The sequence below is a fragment of the Agelaius tricolor genome, unplaced genomic scaffold (assembly GCF_023055355.1).
Source record: "Agelaius tricolor isolate 1412-34295 unplaced genomic scaffold, bAgeTri1.0.p SCAF_16, whole genome shotgun sequence".
Lineage (NCBI taxonomy): Eukaryota > Metazoa > Chordata > Aves > Passeriformes > Icteridae > Agelaius > Agelaius tricolor.
This window is the reverse complement of record NW_027269276.1, coordinates 10,837,720-10,864,014: the sequence shown is the minus strand read 5'-3', so window position 1 is coordinate 10,864,014 and position 26,295 is coordinate 10,837,720. Positions and strand designations below refer to the sequence as shown.

The following is a 26,295-nucleotide window of genomic DNA, read 5'->3' as shown; positions in this document are numbered from 1 at the left end:
TCGCGCTGTTGCCGCTCGCGCCCTCGCCGCGCGCGCAGTCCGGGCGATGCGGGCGGGCGCGCGGCGGCGCGCGGCGCTGGTGCTGCTGGCGGCGCTCGCGGCCTGGGGCGCGCGGGCCCAGCGGCCCGGGGACCCCGCGGGTACGGCGGGACCGGGAGGGCACCGGGAGGGCACCGGGGCCGCTCGAGCGCTGCACAGCCCGTCCCGCGGCGCCTCTGCCCCGCCGCAGGTGTGCGGAGCTCGGGCGGCATCGCTGCGGCGGTCCTTGCTGTGCTCGAATCCCCAGACGTCCCGGGGCCTGAGGAATGGGAAGGTTCCATGCAGGGTGTGTAACACTTCTGCGCTCAATTTTCAGAAAACGGGACGCGTTGCATCCTCTCGTCTTCATCGGAGTTTCCTGAAGGATTTTTCACCCCGCAGGAGAGGAAGGATGGAGGAATCGTTATCTACTTCATAATTATACTGTACATGTTTTTGGCCGTGTCCATTGTGTGCGATGATTACTTCCTACCTTCCCTAGAGATCATCAGTGAATGTAAGTGACATCCTGACTGTTTTCCTGTAAAACTGAGAAGCTTGGCATTAAACTTTCTTTTTTAAAAAGCTTCAAAGTTAGAGTGCTCTGAAAGAAAACTGAACAAGTTTCACTTTCCATGCACAGATGTGTCCATACAATATATAATTTGATATGCAGGATCAATATTTTATTGAAAAAAACCTAGTGATTACACTGAACATGTATTCATTTAATATTTGCTTTCTTTCTGTCTGGAGGAAAATCTTAAGATTCCTCAGTATTAACTAAACTGACAATTTCACTTTGAGTTGCACAGTACTATGTCCAGGTAACTACTTGTAAAAGAAAAAAATTAGGAGGGATGGTGATTGGTGAAACCAAAACTCTTTCTAGGGTTTGTTTTTCTTTAAAAGTAGTGATGAGCTACTGCTAACATATTAAAGGTATGACACAGGAGGGACAGGAATTCTATGGTTACCACGGTTCTAAGAAATCTAATCAACCTGCAACAATTCCCCTGGCTCCAGCAGACCACTGAAGAGATGGTCTTGGCAGGGAGTTCAGATTTTCGCTGCCAAGAATTAACAAAATTCCCTAGGGAAACTCATCCCTGAACTGGAAAACCCCCTCCAAATCAGAACACTTACAGCAAATGTAAGCTTATACACTGCCATAAGAGCTGGTGTTTTGTTTATTGATAATAAATAAGCATTTGTCAGACTTTTGCCATGGTCAGCCATACGTCCCTGTACTTGGTGTGCAGGACTTGATCCACAGAGTGAGTTACATTCCAGAAAGTCAATTTGCCAGAACAAAAATCTCATTTCTCTTAAGTAACACACAGGCTCTTACACTGTCCATACAAAATGAAAATTTGATTTTAAGATTACAGCACTGGTTTGAATTTAACTAATGCTTCTGGTATGTGAAGACACAGTAGTACAGATTTCCCTGGAAGATGGATAGAATTGATATGGATCATACAGCAGTATCACACTACAGTCCATGGAATTTCCCCATAATTATTACCAATAGGAAACACAGTTTAATCCTGCATACAAATGCTGATTTTACAAGATTTAAACTAATTTCTGTAATGAAGTTAGGAATAAACTAGCCTAATAGATCAGGCTAATTTTCAATATATTGCTTTATGACTCTCATATAAATGCATCGACTGTATGAAAATAAACTTTAATCTACTAAACTGTTTCAGTAGCAGCTAACATTATGTACTAGTGAGAGTAAAGGGTACAGGCTACTGCAATATCAATTTTTTTTTAAGCAATTCTTTTTGTTCTGTCCTCAGGCCTTGGCCTCTCACAGGATGTAGCTGGAGCCACTTTCATGGCTGCTGGAAGCTCTGCTCCAGAGCTTGTCACTGCTTTTCTGGGTAAGAGATGTGTTTTATAATTCCTTATAAGTTAGAGCTCTTTTCCTTGCACGCCAAACTGAACCAAACCAGAGAGTCATTTTCCTTACAGGAGCTTTTGTGACAAAGGGAGATATCGGTGTCAGCACCATCCTTGGATCAGCAATATATAATCTTCTCGGTATTTCTGCAGCTTGCGGGCTGTTTTCCAGTGTGGTATGTATAACTTTGATAGTTCTGCTCCTAAGGACCAAATAGTTATCCTTTCTCATTTGCCAACAAAAGCCAAGAGAGACTTACTATGACAACTGCCAAGTTTATTATTTAGTAGCAAAACCAGCATGTAATCAGTTTTAAGATAACTTGCTATGAAAGTTTTTAAAAACACTAACTTGTTAAATATCATACTTAAGTCATTCCTAAGAATCTTTAATTTTTACATAATATAGAAACATATTGATGCAGCATTTACAGCACTTAGTGAAAGTATTACAGAGAGGTTTAAGAAAAGTACATGACTGATCTGCAGGTTTCGAGGCTGTCCTGTTGGCCGCTGTTCAGAGACTGCCTGGCATATACCATCAGTGCAGCGGCGGTGCTTGCGATGATATCTGACAGCAGAATTTACTGGTAAGAGCACAAGTAGTGTTGAATTCCTGTTGACTGGAGATTTGTGAGACAGCGTTTTGAAAAACAAATGAAAATCCCCAAGCCCCAAACTTCAAGTAGCCTGAACTGCTGTTCACTAACAGAAATAAACATCCTGTTGGCTTTAAAAAAAAAGTCACAATGCTTGTAAAGATTATTACCTAAACATTCAAACTCTGCATATTTGAAGTTTGACCTGCATAGGCTTGTCTGTACAGACTTCACAATTTCTATCACAACTGTTCTGACATGGCAATTAGTGTTCAGCATTTACTCGTTTTAAGCCTTTCCTTTCATACCAGCATTGTTCAGAAAAACATTTGTCTGCCAGAAGGAGATCATGAGTTTCTGATGTTTTAACTCCTCCATCAACACTGAAACTCCTGTTACCTCAACAAGACAGTCAGGTCCAGCAATAAGTCTCTTGAAGTTTATAATTTAAGCATCACATGAAGACTCATTTTTGCAAATATCAGGAAAATGTTCAATCAGTAAGATCCCCTGAAAAAACATGCAGCTATACAATACACAAACAAGATTCTGCAGAGGAGGGAAGTTAATCAAACTGCTGAAAGACATGGGGATACTCACAAACTTCCATGACATTAGCCATACAATTGCAAATAGATGCTTTTGTGTGTTCTCCTGCTATTCATGCAAATCTTCTCTCTCTTCTTATGCCAACAATTGGGTTCTTTTATACTACATGTTATATAAAACTTGTTTTTCATTCTAGGTATGAAAGTGCATCCCTATTATTGATATATGGGTGTTATATTCTGGTACTATGTTTTGACATTAAAATCAACCAATACCTCATGAAGAAGTTCAGTCCCTGCTGCACGTGTTTTACCAAAGCCATGGAAGAGAGCGCAGAGCAGCAGCCACTGGTTGGATGGAGGGACGAGAGTGGACCTCTAATTCGTCAACAGTCAAGAACAGACAGTGGAATTTTTCAAGATGAGCTGGACTACTCTCAACTTTCAACAAGCTTACACGGGCTCGATGAAATCTCTGAAGGTACAGGTTTGTTACAGCTGTCTCTAAGCACTCTGCATGCCTGTCTGCATCAATTCTTATCAACAGCAGATTCTCAGACAGTATTAAGATTTTGTTCACAAAAGAACTCCAGCCTAGTATTTCAGTAAATCATTATTCTAACTTGGAATATAACATTGAGCAAAATCAGAGTGATGGTTTTCATATGAAATCAGTTGCTAGAGGAATACAAAGATAGTTGCTCATTTGTGTAGTAGTAGAACTTCTGTCTTTGTTGTGTGTACTTGAAATTTCCCAGCAACATTGCTTGTAAAATGCACTATCAGCTGAAAGCCACACAGGTACTGTAGTAATATACACTCTTTCCATATGACAGTGGCAGGTTGGTAGCCCAAAATATGCATAATATCAAATGTAAAGGGATAGCTGTGATGTGGCCACAGGTCATGTTTCCACTCAGGCAAAAAAGAGCAGTTGGTACTTACTCTTGGTAAATGCTATGGGCAAACCCTTATAAAGAAATTCATTTCTCATCCACCTTAGTTCACCCCTGGTGATGTAATAAAAAACATTTTAATCATAGAATATTAGGCTGGAAAGAGATCTCAAGGATGTCCAACCTTTCCTGGCAAAAGCATGGTCCCAGATGGGCCAGCACCTGTTCAGCTGAATCTCAGAATTGTCCAACACTGGGGAATCACCACTTCGTGGGGAGATTATTTTACTGGTGATTATTCTCATTGTGAAAAAATGTTTTTCTTGTGTGCAAACAGAATCTCCCCAGAAATAACTTGATTTCAGAATTTTGTCCAGATAGACGTAAGTACTGGCTAATACTACAGCTGAAACTTGAGGAAGAAGTATGTTTCACCTTTTTTCAGTATTCTCACAAGTAGAGGACAGTAACATACTGTATGCTATGGATTCAAACCTAATGTCACAATTTAAAAGTTGCTTTTTCCTCAACAGATCATCCAAATGTCTTTACCATGCCTGAAGCAGATATGAAGAGAATTTTGTGGGTGTTATCCCTTCCTATTATCACACTACTCTATTTAACTATACCAGATTGCAGAAGACAGTTTTGGAGGAACTGGTTCATGGTGACATTTCTAATTTCAGCAGCATGGATTTCTGCAATAACTTATGTTCTTGTATGGATGGTAACAATAGCAGGTAGGTACCTAAAGTGGTGTTGCTATACCAGTCAAGAATCACCGAAAAAGTTGTGTGGTTTCCCTGTGAGGTTTCCCTTTAAAAGTCAGTTTAGCAACTCAGACTGTGCTGTAAAAAAAATACAACAAAAAAAAAACCAACAGAAACTTATGTTTGACTGCTTAGTTTGCCACCCTCTTCTATCCAATGATGGAACATTTTATAGAGTTTAGCTGCTTCACACTGCTTACCATCATATGAAGGAGAACTTGATGTAGCTACAAAAAACCCAATCTATTTTTAAAAACAGTTTCACTAAACTGCTTCATTAAGCAAAGCAATTAGACACACAGCAATAAACTTGTCATGCTGAAGGCTGACAAACATGAAATCTCCCAAGACTGGAATTAGAGGTCAAAGTTTTCTGAAAAAACCCATAATTTCTATACCTGTGTTTTTCACAAATGTTACAGTAAGAGATTTGGCATTAAATTCACTGCCAAAAAAGTTCTCAAATGTTTATAAACATTCTTGGAGTGTGTATATGTGGACCTCTTACAAATCTGCATCATAAAGTGGGGCAGTAAAAGGATTGCACTTAAGTGAGAGAAGGGGTATGGACTTATATGTAAAAACCATCTCCTAAAAGGACTTTGAGGTATTAAAGGTCTCCTCATTTCATTGTTTCTCCAGTCAGCTTGAAAGACATCCAGTTTTTATATTTAAGAACAAGCAGAAAATGAAACTGAAACTCTACAGAAATGTTTCAAAGCTTGCCATTTTCACATTATAACTCACTAATCCTACTCAAGCTTTCTACTAGTTCAGATATGAATAACTCCTTGTTCAGTGCAGAAGCAGACCTACACATTCAGTAAACCTTTGAGAAATTACTAGTAGATCACTGGATATTATACCCACCATGTTAACTCCTTGGTTAAATAATTTTCCACTTGTACCCAAAGAGCAAGGGTTCACTGTCTGGATGCTAGAAGCCTTTGAAACACGATTCAAGTCAACATTATTGCTGTTCTACAAGACAAAGCATTAATTCAAATGAAAGTAGGTATGGTGGAGATTCAGAGAGTGTATTAGTTCACTTTCCAGAGTCATCACAGGTAGTACTGGGGTCTTTGGCCCACTACTTCTAGGTAAATTATATTCTATGTACATGTTAAAACACTTCAAGTTAAACACACAATATATTCAAGTCCAGGCTCTCATGAAGGTTGAGAACTCAAAGGTTCTACCATTGCATAATCAGTCTATCAGAATGTCACAAAGTATCATAGCTGGGCACTAAACTGATGGTCAAGAACAAACCTAATTTAGTACATCTTTCTGTTGCTGGCAAAGAAAATTCGACTACTTATAGCAACACATTGCTACTAATACACAAAATTAACAAAAGCCTAGAAAAATAAGACTTTTCTGTCTTAATGGTCAGTTGCTAGAAAATAAACATTACACATTAAATAGAAGATAAATCTATCTAATAAAATAAAAAATTAACTTCTCCTGAGTTTATATTCTGTCTTATAACCTTCAGAGGGCTAGAAACAATGTTGGGTACATAAGGCTGGTTCATTCATATTTCACCTTGGTTTGAACCATTATTTTCCAGCCTGGATGATTTATAAAAGCTGATTTGTTGGTCCCTCACCCTACAAATCTATTAGAAGTGATGGAAGGACAAAAAGAGTACAAATTCTGCAACAGGATCATGTTAGTACCTCTGAAATCAACAGTTTCAAATATAAAATTACTGGGCTGCTCTAGACTAAGCTGGTAAGTAATAGACAAGCATTGCTGACCTAGCTTAGTGTACTGCCTCTTATTTAAATAAAACTGCTCTTATTAAATATGTCAAAATATTTCACATAAGAACTCAGATTTCAACACTAAAAAATACTAAGATACTTTTTAGTGAACAAAAATGTTTAAGAAAAATTAATTACTTTGTAGCTTGACTAGAGGTATCAAATACTTCAGCATATTGATGCATCTGAATGGTACAACTGCTGAAACAGTTTTGAAGAATCCCTGTATTTTAAGTTAGAAATTAATATGTTTACAGGACATTTGGGGCTAAGAAAAATAGAGATTAGGGAAAAATAAGCCGCCCTTCTAATAACAGTTTAAAACTTTTCTTTAAATTTAAACGAGTATTTCCCTAAAGGAACTCACACTTCTAAGGGGTTACTTGTACTTACAAGTCATATAAAAATTCCGCACTCTGATTCTTCCAAATCACTTTCTAATTGGAATGAAATGGTAAAGGCATGTAGTTGAGACAGTATTCTCCTAATATCTTAATGCTTGTCCTCCCCAAGATAATGCATGTGCTTATTCCCCTCCCCCTGAGGGGATTAAAAAGAATTATTATAAGAGTTATTGCTTCATGAGACTTTTGAACACTAACAAGGCGGTGCCCAAAACTGTAAGAGACTATAGTATTTTCTAGAAGTTGAGGGAGGAAAAAAAAGGAATAGTAATTTGTTAGATACTTAAACTTTTACTTTATCTGCAAGAAAAAAAAAAATCATAATTGCTACTGTCTTGACCACTGCAGACTTGAAGAACAAGGAAAGGATATTTGTTGTTACTCTTTGTTTTAACTGCTTTGTGGTTCAGTCACCTCACATGTAGTTAAGTTAGCTGATACATTCCATATGAAATTACTGTATGATTGATTCTTTCTCCAGCAAACAAAGTCCAAAGCACTTTCAGTGGATGAGCCCTAACTAAAACCACACTTGCATTTTCTACCCTTATTTCTCAACTGCAGGTGAAACGCTGGGAATCCCAGAGTCAGTCATGGGTCTCACATTACTGGCAGCAGGAACAAGCGTACCAGATACAGTTGCAAGTGTGCTGGTGGCTCGAAAAGGTAAAGATTTTAGTATTTAGGCTCATGCCAATAGATGTGTTTAAAAAGGTACTACAAAAAGAAAGAATTCTAGTCAACATTTTGATAAATTCAAGGAGTAACCTCAAAATCCAAGCTTCAAATTCTAGAGTTTAAGTTTACTAAAAATAAATAAATAGCTTACCTGAAAAAGCTGTGGCTCAGACATTTAAAAACTTCTCAGAGTATCTCAGAGAAGTATTCTAGATTGGTTTATTTGTTGTTGATTACGTATTACAGTTTTACTGCAGAACACAACTGTAGGTCTCGGTATTTTAAGCATAAATGGATTTTATAATAGGCTGTCTAGCTTAATTTTAAGTGCAGCTGTGCAGATGCTGGTGATTTAGGGAGACTTTTTGTGGTTGTGGTAACCATGTTCTGTAGAATCATGACTATAGTTCTTCCAATGCAAAATCTGAAAAGGGTGCTCTGTGAGAAACTGAGGGCTGGCAGTCTGTTCCTCCAAAACAGTTTGGCAATTTCATGCAATACAATTAAGCCAACTTATTTGTATTTCTTCTTTTACAGGAAATGGAGATATGGCTATGTCTAACATCGTAGGATCCAATGTATTTGATATGCTCTGTTTGGGAATACCCTGGTTTATAAAAACTGCCTTCGTAAATACATCAGGACCCATAGAAGTGAACAGCAGTGGTCTGACATACACAGCCATTTCTCTTATCTGTTCTGTTGGTTTCATTTTTCTGGCAGTTCACCTGAATGGCTGGAAAATAGATAAAAAATTGGGGACAATTTGTCTTGTCCTATACTTAGTATTTACTGTATTATCAATTTTATATGAACTTGGCATCATAGGAAACAATCCTACAAGGGTCTGTGGTAACTAGTTTTAATCAGTGATTATGCTGATGAAAAAAATAAAAGCAGGAGAAAAAGATCAGTTTCTTCATTTAGTCAAAATAAAATTTAAAAAAACAACTCCAAACTCCCATTGGGCTCTAAATCTTATATACAGAACTAAGTCATGTCATTAAAGTAATATTAAGTAGAACATAAACATCACAGCCTAATTGGAGCCCTTTCTTTTAGAGTCAAGAATTACAGTATGACTACAACGCACATATAAAACCAAAATTCTGAAAAAGACATCTACTTCTTACATTACAATGTTGATACACACATTTGGCGGGGAAAAAAAAGATCAGAAAACACTAAATAAATCCCACTATGCATTCTGGAGATTAACAGAGAAAATGGCTTATTTTATTAAAAACAGTATAACCATTCATTTAAACTGAATGACTAGAGACACTTGGCCTAATTTTCCAAAGGCACTGAGCATCCAAAGCATCCCCGGTCTATAGGGACCAGCAGGTGCTCAGTGCCTCTAAAAAAACAACAAAAATCAGGCGAATTGTCTTTAAAAACCAAACATAGTAAGATTCAGTTAACAAGTATCACAGTATATTAAACACTATACTGTTAAAGGCTGGTGGGATTTAAAAGTTCCTTTTTACAGCTTTTGTAAGCATACAATGTTACTAAAAATGACTTACTAAGACAGAGAAGCTAAACAGACATAGGAATGTTCCTGAACACACAGTTTTAAATTATGCATTGCGATCCAAGCGGACATCAATTTCTCTGCCACTGATTTTTATGCCGTTCATTATCCTACAGGCCTTTTCAGCAGATTCTGGTGAGTCAAATCTGACTGTTCCACAGCCCTTTGATTTTCCATTCTCCATTTTTATTTCTGCAAACATTACATGACCTGAATAAATAAGTTAAACAGCAGTTATTTCAAGTCCTCAGTGTACTAACAACTTAACTCAGAGGTAATAAAAAAAATTTTTAAGTATTATCTAGGGGAACATATGAAATTGGCACTTTCAGACTGATGGTACATAGACTCATTCAGGCAAGGTGACATGAGACAAAACAGCAGGAAAGAATCCAAATCCAGATCTGCTATCTCAAATCTTTCCTGAAGTGTGCCTGTATTTGACCTCAAGTTTGAAACCAAGTGCCCTGTAAGACTCAGGGAAAGATTTGTGTTTCATACTGACAAAAGTGTGAGTATTGATAGGCATTAACTGAACTGTAGCTTTATCCAGTCCACCCTGTTCATGACAAAAACATACCAAGCAATAGTCACAACCAAGCATTTTTGGTAAGAAGCTGCGGAGCAAAATTAAAGCCTTTAAAACAATAAAGTTACCAGGCTGGGAGTGGTGGAAAAGTAGCATGCACTATCCAATTCCTGCTGAGCTTCCTTGAGGTTGGACACTCAACTCACAAGGAAATATTTTTATGGAGATGTACCTCTGAGAATGTTCAGTTCCCTGGAGCTAATGAGTTTTTGGTTATGGTATGTTGTAGCACACCCCTCATGAGCCCCTGAACGTCACTAGGAAGAAAAAACTTTTCCCTGAAATACAAAGCCTTTTATTTTTAAATATCATGTAAGACTGTCTTTTCACTGAAAGAAATGGTACACTGGGAAACAGTCTTTGTATTTTTTATGATACTGACATGAACACAATCTGTTGCTTATAATTCTTAAAAGCAACTGAACATAATTACTACATCTATTAGCTGACAGAGATACTGAAAAAAACATTCTGAACTATCTGAAAGTTGCTCAGGAGGTTAAGACTTAAAAAAAAAAGAACCTGTTGTGCTATATCCTCCATCTACAAAGAAAACATCAACACCTTGTAATTTTTCATAATTTAACTGCAAGGTCTAATTTATAGCAAATCTCTAAACAGCTGTATGATGACTGTCCTAGGCATCAGTAGTATGTTTTAGATTATTTATCCTTTCTGTCTATCCAAAATAAGAAGTCATCCTGTAATTCAGTTAAAGCTCTCCATTCTGAAAATGTGTTTTCAAAGCATGTAATGTATTCTGACACTCAAGCTTTATTTTTCACTTATTTCTGTGAAAAGACCAACTTTTCTGAATTAGATAAAACCAATTATTGAATATTTGTAGCAAACCTTTATTTCTCATGATAAAGGGAAACACAGCCTGCAAATATGCTAATCAGGATCATCCATATGTATGAAACCTGTAATGCTACACTGGCAAAATTACTAACTCTTTTTTGATGCAGCCCCATTTCTAAAGTAATGCATGACCTGGACAGATCCAGGCTCCTGCACATATTTAACTCAAAGGAAACAGTACATTATATACTTTTACTGGCCAGGGAATACATCAAAAAAAAAAAGAAAAAAAATCAAAGAGTAATTTTATTAAAGGAATAAGTTAAAGTTTATAGCAAGTGAGCACTCAGAGCCAACACAGCACATACTGTACCTTGGTCTTGTGTTCTGTCATGCCTAAAGATTATTTATATAACTATATAACTCAAGCAAGCTGGGTGAAACAAGAAAAATTAAGCTAGCCAGACTCTTCTTCAGAGTCAGACAACAGTCTTCCTGTTGTTATCTAATAAACAGCACATAACACATGAAGTCCATAGAGATGAACAGAGGTAAGGTTCATATACATACCACATTGACTGAATTTCTCCTTTAGCTTCTGCCAGGTCAAGTCAAAAGGAAGCTAAAATAAAAAAGTATTATTGGTAACAAAATATTACAATGAGAATAAGAGCATGTAATCAAACATACCCATAAAATAAGCTTGTGGTTCCTATCTATTTCATTGCTTACATTTCTCACAAATATCTGGTTGCCTTTAGAGCCTAATCTCTCTCTCATGCCACCTCCCATCGGGCCAGGCACAAATCCTCGATCCATGTCCATGTTCCTGTCCAGGCCTCCACCCATGGCAGGTCCCATCCGATCAAAACCGGCGCCCATCCGATCCATTCCCATTCCTCCAGCCATATTGTTCATACCACCCATTCCACCACCTACACAGAGAGAGAAATGCAGGATAAAATGAAATCTCCTTTTAGTAATAAACACACAAGTATTTGGGACAAAAAAAGTTCTTGTGTCAGGAGAAGAATAACTTTATTAAAAGTGCTGTAATATAAACCATAACTTTTATACATGCACAGTGATTTATCGAGGAGCATGGCTAGTATTTTTAGAAAAGTATTATACAAGATATAGAGTGTCAGTTCTAAAATAGTAAAACCAAACTGCATCAAGCTATTAGTCATACCATCTAATGTAGCAAAATGCTGAACACAAGAATTCAAAGTCTGTCTTGTTTAATTAAAAAAAAAATATGATACCTTTACCAAAAAGATCAAATAAATAATTGTGGCAATACACAGATACAGATAATTGGACCAGATATACAATTGTTTATTTGGCTTCCTTCATTTATATCCAGCTTAACTTAATGTAGCTATGCCCACACTTAATTGCAAAATCTTCTAGAGAAGGTTTTTTTTTTTTTTTTGCCAAGAAGAGAAGTTACTGCAAGTACTGTAAAGAGCATGAACTTTCCTATGTGTCACAGTTTAAACCCCGATAAAAGTACAACCATGGAATAAAATGTATTAATTCATTTATATAAGTAACTAAGAGCAATAGCATTCAAATACTATAATATTTCTGGATTCATAATTAAAAATTAATGTACAGTAAAACTATCAAGAACATTCATGAGGGACCCTGTCTTTAAGCCTTATGCCTTCTAAGATTGGCACTAGCAAGATTTTAGTTTCTCATCTGCTCTAGACTGAGGAACTCAGAGAGTTGCTGCAATACAAACTCAGTATTGGAGCTTTGCACAAAATTAAACTGGGGGATAATCTGAAATTCAAGGTTGATTTTTTATTTCAATGATGACGTTACTGAGGTTCAGCTTTCATGAACTTTACTCAAGTAACTCTGCCTGTCTTTTTTTCTGAAACATGAGTTTACTTTAATCACTTTTCCCTCCAAACTAGAAGTTGAAACCATTCCAAATCTAAGATTTAGGGAAAGACTGTATTAACTAGTTTTCCTCTGAACTTTTACCTCAACAAAACAGCTTTGAAAACTGTTAGACTTGTCACATGCAACAGAGTTCTACTTCCCTCAACAGCAAGACACTACACTACACCAAGTTCCTCTGATACGAGTGGGTGTACACGGTATTGTTACATTGCCTATGCATTTAGGTTCTATTGAAACAAGTTAACCTACTCATTCCAGATCTTATTGGGCCCATGCTAGGTGCTCCCATTCCTCCCGCAAAAACACCAATCATTGCACCACCTAAACAGAGAAAAATAATGAAGTGACATACACTGAAACCACCAGTTAGTGAAAAAAACAAAGCACACGCTAATGAAGTGCACTGCTCTCAGTGCCACCTGGCAATATCCTTCTATAAGGGCACTTGAGCGTGTGCCTTTACTATACAAACTAAATAGGAACACCTTGTAAGTAAAGTTACTTTCTCTTTTTCTACTACAGGATTTAAGCTACTCTGATTTTCTTCTAGCTTTTCTCCCCTCTGACAGCCTGCCAGCAGCACAAACATGGTAAAACCAAATGGGCCATTTCCCACATTGGGAAAAACAACTTCAAAATTCAAGGCTTCATCTTATATGAACTTGATCGTATAAAAAGTCAACAATTCTGTTGCAAATCAAACATCCTCAATTCCATTCTGATACTACAGCCCAATCAAAGACACCTTCCTTGATTTCAAGGTTACTAAAACCAAGTGCCTTCACAGAATTTCTTTCTAAGATACCAATAACCTAAATACTGTAACAAGAGTACATCAGGGCCTTCCCTGATCAAACACAGTATCTATTAAAAGTCCCTACAATTTCCTTCCATTATTTAAGGTGAAGCTGGGAATCTCTAATCTTGGTTCTCAGGACACTATTCAAATGGGCAGATCACTGACAGTTTGTACACTGAAGCTTGCTGGATCTACTGAATGAAAGACACCCCCATCAGTTTCTCGCAGTGGCCATGTTCATGAATTTTTAAACCAACGTGTTACCTGAAGACTCAGAAGCCTACTGCTTGCAGAAACATTTATAACTTAAGCGACCTTGCATTTTCACACAGGAAACAGATGTTTATGCAAGTAGCCAGAGTGAAAGCATACATTTGATTTCTAAGACATTCATTCCAAGGCATTAAGACTAGCTTAAAGGACAAGCTTATTATGTTCTTACCACTTCTACACAATTATCAGTATTGAAGAGAAGCACACAACAGTTACCCTTTTCTATGACTTGTCTCAACTAATAAAATTAGAAAAAAACCCTCAACTTTTAGACCAGATGAACCTTATGCTCTTAGGAGTTCTTCTCTTTCAAGGTGGTGAATTAAGGGAATGGAAAAGTACAAGAAACAGGGAACAGGAAAAATAGCTGTCTCCTATAATGCATTTTGTGTTCAGTTTCAGGCCTCTTACAAGAAGAAAGACATAGAGGTGCTGGAGTGTGTCCAGAAAAGGGCAACACAGCTGCTCAAGGCTCTGGAGCACAAGTCTTGTGAAGAATGGCTGAGGGAGCTGGGGTGCTCAGCCTGGAGAGAAGGAGACTCAGGGAGGACCTTTCTGCTCTCTGTAACTATCTAAAAGGAAGTTGCAGAGACATGGGGTCAGTCTCTTCTACCAAGTAACAAGTGGTGGACTTGTCAGTGGTGGGTTAAAGGCTGGACTCGGTGATCTTTTCCAACCTAAGGGATTCTGTGATTCATCCAGGTAACAGCATAGTAACAAAGGGCAAGAAGGCTCTGCTGTTGAGCTCTTCCACGCCTCTGAAGATGGAAGAGTAACTCATTTGAGGGAACCCCACTGCCAACAAGACATCATCTATAAACAAAATAATCCTGGCTCAGATACAGAAGAGGCCAATAAATACCATTCTGAGTTACAGGAGCTCAGAAGGCAGGACAAAAACTGAGGGCACCAAAATCCAACACTCCTGTCCAATGCTACCTGATCTGCAGTAGAACCAGTACTACACCATGCATTTGCAAAATAGGCTCGTGGAAGGTACAAAGGCTGTACATGGACACCATGTTCAGCATTATCAGAAGCATATACTTCAACACCCCACAGATTTAATACCCCACAAAATATACAGTATGAAAGTAAATGCTTTCCTCAAAGAGCTATTCCATTTATATTTTACAGAGGGGAAAAAAACCCTCCACACCTGAACCCCTGTCTTAAGAAAGAGGTGACTGTAAAGAACATTCAGATTCCATCCTTACAGTAATGACTGGGGGAGAAGAGACAGAAAATGACCAAATGAAACCAGGTCTCCTTCTAGCAAAATTCTTCCAATACTATGTTACAGAAAATTTAACAGTTACCATACCCATCCTTCCAAAAGACTCTCCAAAACCACGGTTCAATGCCATGTCACCACGACCAAATTCTCTTTCCATGTTTGCTCCCATTCCACCACGGAACATTTCTGGAAAGAACAAAGCAAAAAAACAGGAATATTCTGTTATTTACATCTGAGTTGATGCTCCTCCTTGTTTAAATAGAAGAGAGTCTAATGCATAAGTCAGAGGCACCTATTACACGCTCAAATCCACCGCCAGCTCCTAGGCCTCCACTCACGTTCAACTCCTTTGAACTGATCTATATCACCCACCCCTAAATGGAGAGTTTTTAATAAATAAATATTAGCAAACTAGTAGGTGTACAGGAACGGTGTTCAACTACCTCCCATTCGGTTGACTCCAAATCCTCCCATGTTAGGCATTCCTTCCATCCCACGAAATCCAGGAAGTCCTGCAAAATAAGGTAAAGTGTTTTCTATACAGTCTTAAAGAAATATTTAATGCAAAAAACTTCATTGCACGTACCGCCTCCCATTCTACTCATTCCACCAAATCCTGGGCCGTCTATTCCCATACCTTTAAACCAAAAAGATAAACAACACTTAGTACACCCTAATGGATTTTTAAAAAGTCAGACAGAGTTAAAATATCAAAAGCATACTAGACAAGGCTTGCTTTGTCAAAAGTCTGTCATTTTTGCAACACAGAAATGACAATTTTAAACTTTAAAATCCTTAAACTAGCTCTGTATAACTTAAAAATGAAGAATATGGATTTACCTCCCGGACCCATGCTCCCCATTCCACCACCCATGCTCAGCTGTGTTGCACTGATGGGCTGTCCACCTGGTCCAAGTCCCATACCAATGCCACCAAGACCACCTCAAAAACAAAAAAAATTAAGTATGATCAGAAGAGAGACCTTCCTCTGTATCACAGAGACCACAGTAAGCAAAAGTGTTGCTAAACTGTGTGAAAACACAGATCACCATATACTAAGTGCAAGGGGTAGAAAACAGAGCAGGCACTCACGAGGTAATTGTGAGCTTTTGCTGTCCACAACACGGAAGTCTTCATGAGGAACTGATTTGTCATCCTGACAAAAAACAAGCATGTTATGCTATGATCCTTTCAATGTTTTGGCAGAGACATATAAAGTAGAAAGAAATGAAAGCAACTTACCATTTTTACATGCATGGGTCTATCAAACAGGAACTGTCCATTGAACATAGCTGAAGAAATGCAAGTCAAGGAGTCTTAAGAAGGCAATTTAACTGCTTCTGAAGAATCAATGTAATAACTTATTATATTTCTGTACAATTGCTATGAGTCTTATCTTTCCCTACCTTAGTTTTAGAAACCCAATTCAAGGGCCAGAAGATGCAATACAAGCTGTTAGGTACACTGAAGTTAATTTCACAATTGTCACACTGCCAGGTATTTTAATTTTGTTCAACATCATGAGGAACTTATAGAATTTAGTAGTAAATTCAGGCATTACAAATGCAATCTGCACAGTATTACACTCTAGTCCCTATATCATAGCTACAAGGCAAATAGGCACCATTTGTAAAACTACGCTGCCAGAACCATTAAAGACTAATCAATATATAATCAATTATTTTCCAAAACCAAGGATACATATTGCTTGAACAGCTTCAATTGCTTGCTCAAAGGTAACTGTCCCCATTCCTCGACTCTTGCCATCTTTATCTTCTTTGATGTCTGCACGCTTCACAGTTCCAGCAATGCTGAATACCTCCTTCAGTTTCTTCCAGCCAACTTTGAAGTCAAGCTTAAACACAGAAATACATCAGTGATTTCAGTGCACATCTCTGTTCTGCTATTACATTTGGAAGAGATTTTCTGCATTGCTGTTAACTCTTCATTGACAAAATGGTTGAAAATTGTAAATAGTTGAGATTTAGCAATACACACACTGTGTCAAGGTCCAAAAAATCACCATTTGAACACGTATGTACAATATGTACATGTATTTTACTTTAATTAACATACTACCATTGGGTAGGTTCTGGAGAAGAGCAGCTGTAATTCCACAAAACCTCATCTAAATACAGTAGTCTTTTGTGCTAATAAAGAACTTGAACCATTGCATTTGTTGGAACTTTATTGTGTTAGTCTAGAGTAACTAGCAAGATAAACTTAAGTAAGCTGACATATATATTTAATAAAAAACAAATGCAATTGTAAATAGTGAAAAGATGTATAAAATATTTTTGAATCAACAGATAATTAGAAGTGCATGTCAGTCTCAAGAGTTTAATGTATCTTTCCATGTCCAAAATCTAAAGACACACCCAACATTTTCAATTCAATATACTAACTGTGAACTCTTTTCAACCTCCTCTTTATATTAAATCTGAATTACACAGGTATAAAGTGTCTTACAAAGATCAAACATTGAAGTTATAAAATACAGTTTTAAGCTTACATTGGCAACAAAAATCGTGGATCCAAGCCTGCCTGCTTGCAAATTACTGATAACCTCAGGAGGAATGTTTGGATTATTGAGGATAGAAGGTGGTAAATTCATCATTCCAGGTGCTGCATCAGGTCCATGTCCTCCTGGAAACTGCCCTCCTCCCCGCTGCAGTGCCCTACGAGCATGTTCCCCTTCAGGATCCTGAAACGTGGACACAAACAAAGCCACTTAACCATCAACAACTGGACAGGCAACAAACAAAATGGTACTATTTCAAACTCTGCATAAACCCATCAAAATTATCAACTAATAAATACACTTGTCCATGTCAGAGGGATCATGAACTGAATTAGCATGGAGCCCTAATTCCCTCACCTCTAGAGGTGGGTCCTTTCAGATGAGGGTTGAGGCATATTGGCAAAGCACTTGTTGAGGAAGCGTGCACTGCCACTTCACATGCTGTACCTAGCCTATGGACAAGTAGAAAAGATTTCAAGCTAAAGGACTGTCAGTCTAGCACTTTCTTCCAAGAACTGAATTAATTTAAGTAGGTGGTGGTTTTGTATTATTTATTAATACCATTATTAAAATTGTAACAGGACAGGAAGAACTGCATCAGATACCATCATATTACAGCACTACAATAGAAATGTTGATATTATTTCACTTTCCAGACAACACAACTTCTCTATTTCCAGCCCCATTTTTGCACATATGTAATGGTCTAATAATTAGCTCATTCTGTGTCATATTTTGAAGCAGGTATGCAATGTAAACATAGATTACCTAAGTTGGAAAAACCCTAAGGTAAGAATATGAAGAAAAGCTATTTTAACAAAAAGCAGCATTAATTCTTTTGACTTTGGGACATGCTTTTTGTCAGTTTACTCAGCATAGTATCCAACCTTCTGCAAGCCAACAGGCAGTTCAGCCCATCAATAAAAATTCACAAAAAAAATGAAACTGGAAATTGCACATCTAAGATTCTCAAAACCCTGTATGGTCATCTCAGTAGCTTTAGTATCTTCACTATTTCAAATTCAAAACAGTAGCAATAAACATACCTCTTTAATATTCAGGGGTCTTCCACTAAGATCATATTTGTTCATAGTGTCTAATGCCTTCTTAACAAATTCTTCATCTTTGAATTCAACCACACTTAGAAAGAGATCAAAACATTTAGAGTATTAAAATAAAGTTGACCATGCCAAATCTAATAGAATGTTTGGATAGCAGTGTGCTTCTACACACATAAAAAAAGAAACTTACCCACAACCCTATATCCACGAGATTTGTCATCATATGTAAAGAGAAAACAAGCAAGAAAAAAAAGAAGTCAGTCAGCACATATGGCAGAACAATGAAGCTTCCAGTTAAAGATCCCAGCTCACTGTTAAGTAACTATACAAGTTATTTTCAGCTTCAAAATCCATAATATATGCTCTTTAGTGGTAGCCAATCTGAATTTCTCCTACTTTCTCAGCATACATACCATTCAAATGCAAGAGAATACATTGTCTCTTATGCTCTTTGAGTCAAATCAGAATTGGAAAAATGCCACACAGATCCATGTAAGGACAACTGGGAAGAGAGGTGGGAGGGAAAGGGTGGAAAGAAAATAACCCCAAAACAACCAAAAACCAATCAAGACACTCATCACGTCATTAAAAGTTGTCCACTAACTACAAAATTAAAATCTACCTACATCAAGTACACCACTACAATGAAAAAGCAGTCTGCATACCTCTTCAGTACTACAACATAATTGAGAAATTACCTTATAAGAAAATAACCTTATTGACAGCACCAGCATCCTTCTAATCAAGCAAAGAGTTGAGGATTTCTTAAAGCATAGCAAAGCTGACAGCATGTTTTAGTTTTAACAAGTATTAAAGAAAGTAATTTACAACAATTGATACAACCTCAGTTAAAACTCAAACCTGCATTTCTCATGTTCTTCACTGCAGGTTTGGAGCTGCTATTGGCCAAACTTTTGACTATTATTAAGAAGACAAAGGAACTTTAACAATCTTCACTATTAGTGCCTCATTGCTGGCACTCTGTTGGCTACCAACAATCTCCATCCATTTAGTTTTAAGAAAGTAAATACATCAAGCCAGTGTTTAAAAGTACCAATCCTGCAAAGCTGTGAAATCAGGCACTTCACCCAGTATATTCTTAGCTAACATTTTATACTTATTGGCCCCAAGAAGAGCATACTACACTAACAGAATTTAATAGAATGATTGGTTTATTGAACATCCTTTATATGAAACAGATTTGTACCAAGACAAAGGTGTTGGCTAAAAAGAAGGATTAAGTAAAAGCCATTTGTTAACATTTACAGAAGTACTTTGTCCCTTACAACCAACTAGTGTGAGTTGCATGAAGGTGTCAGACTACTTCTAATACAGAATCCTCAAGGCTACCTTAATGAAAATCAGTGTAAAAATGAAACTTACTTTCCAATAACTGGTACAGGTATTATACAAAAATAAAACTGCTGAGGAACTTTTAAACCTCTAGCAGATTGTTGCCCACGGCACTTACCCTTGATTTTCCTTCAGCATCCTTAAACAGCTCCACGTATGTAACCTCACCAACTACATAAGACATACAAAGGGAAAATACCAAGAGACAATGCATTTAAACACCAGTATCTTTCTTTACTGTGCCCCTGTGCACAAGTCTACAGAGAATCACCTATTATTCACCAACAATCAAAACCAGACCAACCATACCTCCTGTCAATGGCTATATAATTTAGCTAGTTTTCAGAAATATGCAACAGCCACATTCTCAAAAGCTAAAAACAAACAACTATATTTAACCTAATTCATACTACAGTTCATATTTTGGCCAGTATGATATAGTTGGTGAACAAATTCAGATATACACAGTCCCTTAACCTAACAAATGAAACGTCAACGTTCACTGAAAAGTGTTACATTTTTCATCCTACTCACAAACACCTGTTTTAAGGTGACTTTCTACCTGAATATCTTCAGTCAAAAGTTTTCCTTCAATAATAACCAAATTTACACATCAAATATTTCACAGCAAGCGACTCACTTTCTAAAGTAGGAAGTTTAAGTAAATAAACCAATCAAATAGTCACGTCACCTTACAACAGATAAGCCAGCAGTTACAGAAGGGGGGTCTGGCATTTTTCACAGCCTAAAAGCCAAGTGTGCTTTGCATTACTTTTGAAGAATCAATTTTTCAAGGAAAACACAGAACTAACTTTTTACAAAATCCATGTTATCATTATTTCACCCCAAATTTAAAATAAAATTTTTGGGGTAGTCAGGTTTCTCTATCAGAACTGCAACAATAGGAACAAGCTTTTAATACAAAGCTCCAGACAAACAGTCATGGCAGTAGTGACAATGCAGACAAAGTTAATGCCACAGCCAGATTCCACCAAAGAAATACAAAACAACTTTTGAAAGACATCCCTTATTATTCAGGTTAACACACTTCATGTGTTGCTTAAATACAAAAGCCCTTAGAGAAAAAAAAATCTACACGAACTACAACTAGACAAAACACAATCTCTTTAAGAACTCATGAGGTCATGCATATACTCTCTACTATCACACCAGAATGGCAGAAGATTGTGAGCACTTCATTTACCCAGCCTACCCTGCAATGCAATTGTCTCGGATGAAAGAGGGGGAAGGGAGATAGATGTACCAAGTACAGCCCAAAACAAAAGAAGTCAAATCAAATCTGTGTGGCTCAAAGGACACATAGGTTGCATTTAAGCCCCACTGGTTTCTGTGTGAAGTGTATTACAAGCAGTAAGTTACCTTTCTCTCTCATCAGGTCTTTAATAGCTTGCCATTTCATGTCATAGGGGATGTTGCTAATAAAAACTCGATTGCGATTAACAGCCTTCTTGTCTCCAGAGCCTGCATTCTTCTCCTTTGCATAGGGGTGGAATTTATTCTTGTTTCCAAGAGAAGGGATTGCCTTTGCTTTTGCAACAAACTTTTCTTTCACAGGTGCTTTCCCTTCTTTTGCTGTCTCATCATTATCCCTACATTAAAAAACAAAAATCCAAACAAAAACACTGTTAGTCTTATGTTGGACCATTAGACTATCCCACTTCCTACTTATATAACTGAGTATTTCCTATGCTATTGGAATTCCCAGGATGTCAAATGCTGCTTTTCAAATTAGGAAAAATAAATTCATGCTATCAGAGTAATTCCCTGCTTTACCAAGAACAAAAAAAATGTTCCAATGCTAAGTAAAGAAAGTACATCTTACTAATTCACTTTCATTCCATTTCACAGAATCATAGAATCCTAGAATGGTTTGAGTTGGAAGGGACCTTAAAGACCATTTAATTCCAAGGCCCCTGCCACGGGCAAGGACACCTTGCACTAGATCACCTTACTCAGGGCTCCAGGCAACTTTTAACACTTCCAGGGTTGGGGCATCCACAATTCTGGGCAACCTGTGCCAGCACATCCTGTCTGTCAAGACTCAGAAAGATGGAACTGTGAAACTACTACAAAGACCAAAACAGAAAGAGTGAAAAATGACCTAAAATACCCATGCCTTGGTGCTTTGGTAATTTTCACACCTCGCTTGGACAAGTTACAGGATACTCACCACAGATGGGTGAGAGTAGAAACAGTCTAAGCTTGAGAGTTGAAACAGCTCAAGATGCTTAATTCAATGGAATAATAATATATCAAAATCAACTCCAATAGGTTTTATATAAAATTATATATGGGTTTTATCTACCCCATAAAGGATTTTTATTCACAATTTGTGCCAGACTACTGTTAGAAATTAAAATCCAACTAAGAACAACAAATGTTTTTTCAGTTTCACTGCCTAACACTACTAGAATTTGAAAACTTGTTAAATGCATAGGAAACAGCTGCATTAAGCCATGCTATGAAACTAAGACTAATTAAGTAACTAGGTATTATCCACTAAAAACAACAAAGCAGACATCTGGCCCTTGGTCTTTCAAAACTTCACCAGCAGCACCGAAATCCTCCTTTTAAAATATTTTTATTTTTTAGATGAAAATACAAGAAAATTGGCTGTTTTTTTTACAGCAGTCAACTTCAGTCAGACCATACATTTTCAACAGAATTAGAAGTATCTGTAAGTCTTCAGCATTCCTGATATTGTTATTATCACAAGGTCATTTAGCATGCCAACAGAGGCTCAAGGAGCCTGAATTGTTACTTTTAAAAAGGAGAACTGCTGAACTGAAAGAATCCACTGAATAAAGCCACACAAATGTGATACACTAAACAGATGCTACTTAGCATCTTTAACTACACATCGCTGCCTATTTAAAGAGAAACTTTAAAAATACTTTTACAGAAACATGTATTTTAAAAAGCCAGAATTAGCATCTTGCTTTAGAACAATTAGGAGGAGGTGTCCTACAGGACTGACAGAAGTGAATGATTGTGAACCCTCCTTCTTAAATTACATCACTATCTTTACTATATTTCTCACATCTCAGAAGGCTTAGTTTTTATCTCATTGAGACACTTTGGAAGGTTTCAGGCATTTCAGTTTTACAACCACAACATATGGCAAAACCAGTGATTTTGGTTAACTGACAAGTTTTCAGCTCTCTGCATAGCTAACAAAACAGTGAGTAAGTGGCAGTCCTGCACTCAAAAGCACATGCAAGGAGCTTCTACTCAAGCCTGTACATTTTTCAGGGAGGAGTACATTCAAATACATCCATATTTCTCCCCTTTTTCCCCAGTTTTGAAATAGTCACATGGTATTAACTTCACAGTCCTTGTGTTTATATGTGGATTAAGAGTGGATTAGCAACTGGGAAATGCATGGATACTCCCCTGGGGCAAGTATTTGTAAAATTTAAAACATCTCAAGTCAACAACATGTTATCTGGTTCAAGCTTTCTCCAAGTCCTTCTGCATCATCCCTCCTCCACACCATCCTGTCTGTGACAACACCATTTTTTTGTGGCTGTGTAGTGAAGTGAAATGAAGGGAACAATGCAGGAACTGGAAGGATTGAAGGGAGGAGGCAAAGAGCAGAGTATCAGGTCTTCAGTCAGATCAGTTCCTTCCAATCCAACACCATTTGCAAATGCAAAACTCCTGCCCAACCAGACTCCTAGAAAAAAACTGAGTTCTTCCTTAAGTTTTAGGATTAGAGCAATGGATTCTCTTCAGCCTTTTAAGCTCTATCCTGCTTAAAGGATTATGAAACAGCCCCTTGGTGCTCAATGTAGTGCACAGGACGAGACAGGTCCCCAAACAGGGAATCCAGAGACTCTGCAAGACCTGGCTGTACAAATCAGTAGAGAGCACAGAAGATACAAGCCTGGCATAAACTCCTAAATCTGGGAAACAAAGCCACACTGCACTTGGTCTGGGAATCACAGCCAGGCTGCTGAAAATAGAGGATTAATTAAAGAAACAATCCTTGCAAAACTCATCTGCCAAAACCAACACAGGCCAGGCTGAAGGCAGAAATCCTTTCACAACTCCTACCCTCCTCCTTGAATATTAACAATAATTTCAATCATAAATACATTCAAAGCAACGTCACATTACTCACCTACAGACCACAGAAAAGACAGACTCTGAAATTCTAAACTGACATTTTCATGGGGGGAAAACAATGATAATTTCTAATCTTTACTTTTTGTAGGAGCTACAAATTTCATACATTAAATCAATATTTATATTTGCCTGTGAAATCACAGACCACCACCATTCTTAGGACTGGAAAAAAGATGTCTACAATTAGTTCTCAAAAAAATGTGCATATGCTCATTGATTTGAAAGACCAATTATACCTTTTGAAAAAAAAAAAAAAAGCTTTTGAACTTTCCATGAAGTTCTGAAGAAAAAAAACAAGCTTTCCACATGCAAAACTAGAAGCCTATAAATAATAAGCACAAGATACATCAACATGAAAGCCCTAAAACTTGATTTAAAAAAAAAAACTTCTACTCCTCCTCACAAGTGTCCATAATAAGATAAGCAGACAGAAATGGAAGAAGTTCACAACATGTGATTTCAAAACACATGGATCACTTCAGCTTTGCTGTGCTGAATGGTTCCATTGCCCAATACAAAAAACTTAGAGAAGTGTGCAAACCGAGTCAGGATTCCTCTCCAGTTTAATGAATGCTAAGCAAACCAGGTTAATAAAATCATTTTTTTAAGTAATATATTTCACCCACAGACTGACAGTTTAATCCTTTGTAAACCCGTTTGGGGGAAGACTAGAAACTGTATGTGAAAGAATAAGATTTGAATCTCTGTTACCAAGAGCCTGCCATTACTTTCAAACTTCAAGTTGTGACTTCTCCCAGGCAGAATGACGGATTTTTCATTTGCTTGTGAGGTTTTGGAGGCAAAAGAAGATACTGTTGACAGGAGGGATACAGAGAAAATATCTCATTTCAACAGTAGCAACCTCAAATGGCAATAAAATTAACATGCCTAAAAAGGACAAAAAGGGTGACAATCATCCTGTGAAATTCAATTCTAATCAGTGAAGTTTGGAAGCTGAGGGCCAGACTAGGGAAAAAGAAAACATATCCACAAATTCCATTTTACAATAAAGTGGAATTTATAGCTTGTAAACTAAACTAAATTTTACAGGGAGTCAAGTAAAGGCATGAAGTACATATTTATTCCTCCAGCTTTATATTGAAGACGATCCCATATGCATTTTTTAAAACACAACAGTATCAGAGCAGGGCTGCTTAGAACATGTCAAAACTTCACAGACGTCAGCAGCTTTGATGTACTGTAGCAGTAAGTCTACTGTAAATGTATTTTCCCTCCAAGATCTGAATGAGATTGGAAGAGATACTGAAATTCCAACGATCTGAGGCCAAAATCTAGCTCATGTAAAGAGTGACAACCTTCCAAGCCTGACATCAAGAACAACCACGCACACAAAGTTATTCATGGTATTGTTCCAAAGAGCCGGTATTTCCAGCTCCCTTATTCTAAGTTCCTTTTAGACATACTATACAAGGCACAATTTTACATACTCCGTGTATGAAAATGTTACAGCTTCCAAGAAAACTCCATGTATGCATGTGCGGGGTTTGTTTTTAGAAAGTAAATTACTATAGGGCTGTCTTACCATTCTCACGTAAACAAAGACTGGTTCAACAGCTTTAAATAAAATCGTTTCGGCAAGAAGTGGAAACGTAACCGATTCAGCAGCGATGCGGAACACTCCTGGACGGGTATCCCGTGGGAACCGGCACGCCAGGTACCATAGCCGGGGCTCGGAGCCCAGCCCAGCCCTGCCCTGCCCTGCGGGGCGGCCTCGCACGCCCAGCCCTCAGCGGCCGCTGCCCCAGAGCCGCCCCCTGCCCGTGCCCAGGCCGCGGCCTCCCCGAGGGCCCCCCCAGGCCCCGGCCCCGGCCCCGCGGAGGAGGAGCCATGGGGGCGGGGGGGGTCCGGCCACCTCCTCCCGCCGCCCCCCGGCCGCGCTGCCCCCGCCGCCCTCCCGGCCCTGCTCTCACACACATTTTGACGCCATTTGCGCTGCCCGCGCCGCTACCGGCTGCTGCCGCCGCCGCCTCCTCATCCTGCGGCGGCTGTTGCGGCGGCTGTTGTTGCGGTGCCGGCTGCTGCTGCTGCTGCGGGGGCGGCTGTGGCGCCTGGCCGGCCGCCTCCTCGGCTCGGCGCGGCGCGGCCGCCTCCGCCCTGTCGCTCTCCGCCATCTCGTGCCGGGCCGCGGCCCAGCGACCGCCGGTTTGAAACGGGCCCCGAGCGCCTCGGCCTCGCCGCGCCGCTCCAAGTCTCGCGAGAGCGCCGCTCGCGGCCGGGGGAGGGCACGCGCGCCGAGGCTTTGTGCGTTGCCATGGCGACGCGGGGTCGGGCATGGCCGGCCCTGCCCCTCACAACAGCGCTGAGGCACTGAATCACAAAATCGCAGAAACAACTCGGTGGGGAAAGACCGAGATCTTCAAGTGCACCCTTTAATACAGCACTGCTAAGTACGCCACTAAGCCAAGTCCCCAAGTGGGGGATCCTTCCTGCAATTGTGACTCCAC

The 26,295-nt window shown here is 38.6% G+C and overlaps 2 protein-coding genes across 3 annotated transcripts; one reads left to right on the top strand and one right to left on the bottom strand.

The window, feature by feature from the left end:
* Nucleotides 1–8,623, top strand: SLC24A5 (solute carrier family 24 member 5). The gene is made up of 9 exons (XM_071441504.1): nucleotides 1–140; nucleotides 356–535; nucleotides 1,827–1,910; nucleotides 2,002–2,105; nucleotides 2,419–2,519; nucleotides 3,274–3,557; nucleotides 4,506–4,712; nucleotides 7,480–7,581; nucleotides 8,131–8,623. The coding sequence occupies exons 1-9, from the start codon at nucleotides 47–49 to the stop codon at nucleotides 8,451–8,453; spliced, it is 1,479 nt and encodes a 492-aa protein (XP_071297605.1). The 5' UTR covers nucleotides 1–46; the 3' UTR covers nucleotides 8,454–8,623.
* Nucleotides 2,186–26,139, bottom strand: MYEF2 (myelin expression factor 2). Of its 2 annotated transcripts, XM_071441502.1 has the most exons (17): nucleotides 25,766–26,139; nucleotides 21,062–21,291; nucleotides 19,800–19,852; nucleotides 18,519–18,526; nucleotides 18,314–18,407; nucleotides 17,259–17,450; nucleotides 16,448–16,601; nucleotides 15,989–16,038; nucleotides 15,839–15,902; nucleotides 15,587–15,688; nucleotides 15,333–15,383; nucleotides 15,190–15,258; nucleotides 14,834–14,932; nucleotides 12,687–12,758; nucleotides 11,253–11,455; nucleotides 11,091–11,142; nucleotides 2,186–9,340 (listed from the first exon to the last, which is right to left on the bottom strand). In XM_071441502.1, exons 1-17 carry the CDS (start codon nucleotides 26,122–26,124, stop codon nucleotides 9,177–9,179), a joined length of 2,016 nt encoding a protein of 671 aa, XP_071297603.1. In that variant the 5' UTR covers nucleotides 26,125–26,139; the 3' UTR covers nucleotides 2,186–9,176. The 2 variants fall into 2 exon arrangements, with proteins under 2 accessions (XP_071297603.1, XP_071297604.1); XM_071441503.1 differs by lacking the exon at nucleotides 12,687–12,758.
* Between the last annotated feature and the right edge of the window lie 156 nt (nucleotides 26,140–26,295).

What these genes read in the sequence shown, in the direction of transcription:
- SLC24A5 (XM_071441504.1), top strand. Translation starts at nt 47, where the DNA reads ATGCGGGCGGGCGCGCGGCGGCGCGCGGCGCTGGTGCTGCTGGCGGCG. An exon ending in GCTTGTCACTGCTTTTCTGG is followed by an intron (nt 1,911 to 2,001) that starts GTAAGAGATGTG and finishes TTTTCCTTACAG; the next exon opens with GAGCTTTTGTGACAAAGGGA. An exon ending in GCTCGATGAAATCTCTGAAG is followed by an intron (nt 3,558 to 4,505) that starts GTACAGGTTTGT and finishes TTTCCTCAACAG; the next exon opens with ATCATCCAAATGTCTTTACC.
- MYEF2 (XM_071441502.1), bottom strand. Translation starts at nt 26,124, where the DNA reads ATGCCCGACCCCGCGTCGCCATGGCAACGCACAAAGCCTCGGCGCGCG. An exon ending in TGAAGCTGTTCAAGCAATAT is followed by an intron (nt 16,039 to 16,447) that starts GTATCCTTGGTT and finishes GCATTTCTTCAG; the next exon opens with CTATGTTCAATGGACAGTTC. An exon ending in GGAGAAATTCAGTCAATGTG is followed by an intron (nt 9,341 to 11,090) that starts GTATGTATATGA and finishes TTATTTATTCAG; the next exon opens with GTCATGTAATGTTTGCAGAA.